The sequence below is a fragment of the Caloenas nicobarica genome, chromosome 21 (assembly GCF_036013445.1).
Source record: "Caloenas nicobarica isolate bCalNic1 chromosome 21, bCalNic1.hap1, whole genome shotgun sequence".
Classification (NCBI taxonomy): domain Eukaryota; kingdom Metazoa; phylum Chordata; class Aves; order Columbiformes; family Columbidae; genus Caloenas; species Caloenas nicobarica.
The window spans coordinates 465,581-470,508 of NC_088265.1; the positions used below are offsets into that span (position 1 = coordinate 465,581).

At 54.0% G+C, this 4,928-nt stretch overlaps 1 protein-coding gene across 1 annotated transcript; it reads right to left on the minus strand.

Moving 5' to 3' along the window:
• Positions 1-514: 514 nt before the first annotated feature.
• On the minus strand, positions 515-4,132 carry SNRPC (small nuclear ribonucleoprotein polypeptide C). Its single transcript, XM_065649596.1, has 6 exons — positions 4,073-4,132; positions 3,769-3,811; positions 3,227-3,335; positions 2,230-2,319; positions 1,575-1,679; positions 515-887 (listed from the first exon to the last, which is right to left on the minus strand). Exons 1-6 carry the CDS (start codon positions 4,078-4,080, stop codon positions 763-765), a joined length of 480 nt encoding a protein of 159 aa, XP_065505668.1. The 5' UTR covers positions 4,081-4,132; the 3' UTR covers positions 515-762.
• Positions 4,133-4,928: the final 796 nt, after the last annotated feature.

Here is a 4,928-nt window from a genome sequence, read left to right on the forward strand (position 1 = left end):
CGCCCGCAGCGCCCCCTGGCGGCCGCCGTGCGCGCTGCAAGCGCACTCCGGGACGGGGGGCGGCGACCCCCGGGACCCCCCCCAATTTGCTTTTTAATTAGTCACAGCCTTGTAGTCCCAGGTATAAGGCACACAGCAGCTGGGGGGTCACATCACGCTGCATTTTTGTATAAAGCCCTCTCAGGTCAGCCAAAAGTAAGTTTTAAAGGGTTTTGTCATTAAAAAAATGTTAAATACCAAGCAATGTAACCAGTGAGGCTGCTTGGAAGCAAAAAAAAATAATTTAATTTTCAAGTAGTTTGTGTGCTACTTGGTTTACATTTACAATTTCATCAAAGCCCCGTGCTGATCAGCTCTAATTCCTGCTGATTTTTTTCCCCAGGAGAGTCGTTAATCAGCACTGGTGATGGGGGGTGTTATGTGTTTGATGTAACATCAACCCACCTTCAGTGTAACACTGAAAAACACTTTGATTATTGACCATGGAGAGACATCCCCAGTCAGCAGTCATATGTAAACCAGCATTCATGTTTTATTGTTGTTTTACCATTCAATGTGGGAGGGAAACCAACCAACCAACCAAAATCCAAGCAGGTACAAAAGCCCCAGTGCAGGGTGCAGCCAGGTCAAACCGTCTGCGATCTAACAGCAGATTTCCCCTGCACACCAGTTTGATACAAAATCCCAGGGACTCGGGTCTGCGGTATTTTATTGTACAGAAGATCTTGACACGAACAAGAAAAGGCGGCTCCGCTTCCCCCTTTATCTGTCTGGACGGGTCATTCCCGGCCGGGTTGGCACCATCATGGGTCGGGAGGGGGGTCTCATCATGGGGGGTCCCGGCATCATGGGCATGTGGCCCCCCATGGGCGGGCGCATCCCGGGCGCTGCGGGGAGAGAGGGGGTTAGAGCCCACACGTGTTCCTCGAGTTGTTCCGGTCACTACTCCAATAAGACACACTCTGAGAATTCTTCAAATGCCAGTCAATCAAAGCGGAACAGCTCAAAGACTTTTTAGTTTGCCTTTACAGTTCTGAGAAAACTTTTTAAGGTATATTGTTCCTCTGAAACACATTATCTTAAAGACGTTTTAAACAATAAAATTTATTTAGTGCTGAAATGTACCCCTTGTGCAAAAAAGTAAGCACTGCCAACACAGAATTGCTAACCAATTAAATATCAAACTGCTACAACTAGACGTGGAAAAGCTACAATTTCCCAGAGCAGTTGTAGAGAGGGACTACTAACTCTCAACAAGCAGTAAAGGAGCTTGAATGAGCAGCTGTAAGGCTGTTTTATGTCTCACCATATAGAGGACAACAGATGAGCGCTCGTGTGTATAGAGTACTCACGAACTGAAATACTTCCCCAACTTGGCCCGTGGAGCTGCCCATCCACGCTGCGTCTGACACGATGTCCCCAGCGAGCGAGCTGTGACCTGAGCGTCCCCCCAGCGCCCCCTCGGCCCTGCCACAACGCTCCGCTGCTCAGCAAGACGGAAAACAGACCCCAAACCTCCTCCAAACCAGGCCACGCCGCACCCCACTTCGAGATTTCCCAACTTCCAGACTTACCAGGTCCGACTGGCATCATTCCCGGTGGTGGGGGGCCCATCATCGGCATCATGGGGGGGCCGCCCATGTGCGGGGCCGGCATCATGCCCGGCCTGGGGGGCCCAGCTGCACACAGACACATCGGTTACACACCCGTGCTTCACACAGCCACAACGTGCAACGAAAAGCAGTTACTACAATTCACAGGACACTTCAGAAATCAAGGTGTCTTAGATTGTTTCCATTTTCAGTTTCAACTCTCACTTCGAGTGCCAAAAAAGTGCACTGGAAGAAGAACATGCTGGCTCTTATTTCCAGCTTTGCATACACAGTGCATTTCCAACAGCAGGACTCTCAGCCGTTTGCCGGCTGAAGTGCAGAAGAATGTTATAAATCCTATTCTATTTCAAACAACACAAACCCCACCATGCTGGAAGTTTTAACGAAGCTATCTACATGGCAGCTCACACGTAGCCTATTAACGTACTCAATGCTACTAAAATGAGACAAGCTAAAGGTCAGGACAGCTGCTGAAACTCTTACAAAGCATTCTCTTACATTCTGATATTCTTAGCTTGATTTCAAGCTAAAAGCAGTTTTCTTTACAAGCCCAGGAAACAGGCAACACAGCTCAAGGCGCTGCCCTCCCACCCCAAACCGCGCCGTGCGGACTTACGGATGCTGGGCGGAGGGGGTATCATGGCTCCGGCAGGAGGTGGTGCCGAGAACGGAGTCGGTGGGATTTTCCCTTGCTGAAATGCAGCCGCTACATTGGGGGGGAAAAGAAAAACAAAAAAAGGAAAGAAAGAATCCCAGGAAGAAAAACCAGTTACTAAGCGGAGGAAGCTCCTTGTCAATCGTCCTTCTCATGCCACGCGGTCAGAGCGTCCTTCACGTCATGCTGCGCGCTCGGGCGCTCTGACTCTGGAACAGATCCCTGGTTTGTGCTGCTTGTCATGGCGGATGCACCTGATACTCTCGAAGACAATTATTACAGTAATTACTCCAGCTGAGACTAGAGAGCTCCTTGATGAATGTCACACCTAACAGGAGGGCAAATGGTAAAGACATCACGTGATTCGCAGCTGCAGCTTTCACCTGGGATCGTTAGGTAAAGACATGCCAGCTCAAAACGGAAATAAGGCAATGACCTGGGTAGGTGAGAAAAAGCATGAAAATGTCTTATGGGAAAGGGAAAAGGAAAAAATCAAAAGACTGGGATCGACTAGAGGGAAGGCAAAAGATGGGAAAGCTGGAAGTATCATGAGAAAAACAGGCACAAGGAAATGGAATGAAACTGTGTCAGGGGAAGCCCAGATGGGACACTGGAAAAGGTTCTGCATAGAGAGGGACTCGATCACGGGAACAGGCCCAGGGCAGCGGCCGTGGCTCCGCGCCTGTCAGAGCCCAAGGAGCGTCTGGACAACGCTCTGAGTCACACGGTTTAGTTTTAGTTGGCCCTGTGAGGAGCAAGGAGTTGGACCTGATGACCCTTATGGGTCACTTCCAACTCCAGATATTCTACATGAAGTTTTCACCCATGATTCACAGAGCAACAATGCACAAGGGAAGTGAGGAAAAATCAACAGGGAAGAACGGAAGAAAAACAGTGGGAAGAAAGACAGAGGAAGTAACAGGAGAGCGGTCCAGGGTCACGGAAGGATTAGCCTTACTTGTTTTATCAATCAGGCTCTGAGCTTGTTCCTCCATCCATTTCTGATAGTAGTCTTTCACATTCTCTTTGTGTTTTCGGCCACTGCAGTGGGTTTTTCTCACAGAGGGCTGAGAAAGAGCAGGTAAACCCAAAGCTTAGGCTATATCACATAAAACCGAAGTTTACTGGGAACTGTTGTATAAATTTAAACCTGTGCAATTTAGCAGCATAAAATAGGTTGGTTTCTCTGACCAGTCAGAGGATGGGTGATGTGCAAAACTTTTACACATAAACTCCAAGCGCAGAGACGTGGGTTTAAGCAGGTGCGGTTGCCCTGACAGCAGCTGCCTCCCTGAACTCTTCACAACACGAGGGGCAGCTGCCCTGGGCTGCTGACACTCAAACTCCTCCTCCTGTTCTTGTTTCTTTTTTGCAAAGGAGATGAAAGAAGCCAAACAAGCAGGGCATTGTAATATTTCAAGCAACGTGGCTTCGGTCTGTATACATTCTGTTTTTATGCACTTGCTACAGATGAGGAACCGATGCAGATTTGATACTCACCGAGTCGTGGGTGAGGTACGTGTCACAATAATCACAGTAAAACCTGAGCGGGGAAAACTCTTGTTACTACAAAATCACACTGCGCTGTGCGGGTCGGGGCGCGTCCCCTCCCAGCGGCTGCGCGGCCGGGCCCGGGAAAGCGGCCCCGAACCCCGAACCGATCGGGCGCCCGGGGCTCGGCCGGTCAGCGCCCCGGCCCGCGCCGGGACAGCCGGCGCCTTCCCCGCCTCCCGCGGCCGGAACAGCCCAAGCCCCGCCAGGGCCACCAGCCCCGCCCGCACACCCCGGCTCCCGCCGCGCTCACTTGGGCATGGTGCTCCCCGCCGCCCGCGCCGCCAGGAAGTGACGCACTCCGTAACGACGCCTTCCGGTGCTTGGCCCGCGGCGGCTCCCGTAGAGCGGCGGTGCGGGGGGGGGCCCGGCGCTCCCGTTAGTGGCTTCTGCGGTCACAGTTTATTCCCCAACAGACCGGGCGCCGCGATCGCGGCCCCCGCTGCCGGCGAGGCCCGTCCCGGGCGTCGTTTCCCTCTGGAGGGAGTCCCGCGGGCGCAGGCCCTTGGGAAGGAAAAGCCGTTAACGTAACGAGTAGTTTGCGTCGAAAACCAGTGAGAGTTTATTTACATTAAAATATTAACGTATAGCGGGCGACGTGCGAGCCTGTGAGCCCCCCGGACGAGATCCGGGACGTTCCGTTGTTTCCCAGGGAAATACCCGGTGTTACCGGTCACGGGGCCGCCGGGCCTGGCCCCGAAGGGCCTCGCGGGGCTGACGAAGGTGGGACTGAGGAGAACGCGGCATTTTGGGGTGAAAGCCCCAGCCGGGCTTGTCCCAGCAGGCCTTGCGCCGAGCGATTTGCATAGCGCCACGTGACGCCGCTGCCGACGCGCGCTCATTGTGCGCGCGCCACCTCCATATATGGCAGCGCGCGGGCGGGCTATGCAAATTCCGTGTCGTGACGCCCCGCCCACTCGTGCAAACCCGTCATTTGCGTACGCGGCCCCGCCCCCTCGCGCGTGCCGCTCTCCTCCCGCCGGGGCGGCCCCGCGGCTGACGCTCGGCCCCCCCGCCCCGCCCCTCACGCGGCACGAGGGGTGACGCCTGCGCGCCTGGCGCCAGCGCGGTGGCGTCATAGGCCGCGTGCCCCTCACGCGAGGCGGGGC

Bases quoted from the DNA above. Each gene is read 5' to 3' on its own strand.
- SNRPC (XM_065649596.1), bottom strand. The intron at 3,336-3,768 runs GTGAGTATCAAA...GCTCTTTCTCAG, and splicing joins CGTACCTCACCCACGACTCG to CCCTCTGTGAGAAAAACCCA. The intron at 2,320-3,226 runs GTAAGGCTAATC...CCCCCAATGTAG, and splicing joins GAGCCTGATTGATAAAACAA to CGGCTGCATTTCAGCAAGGG.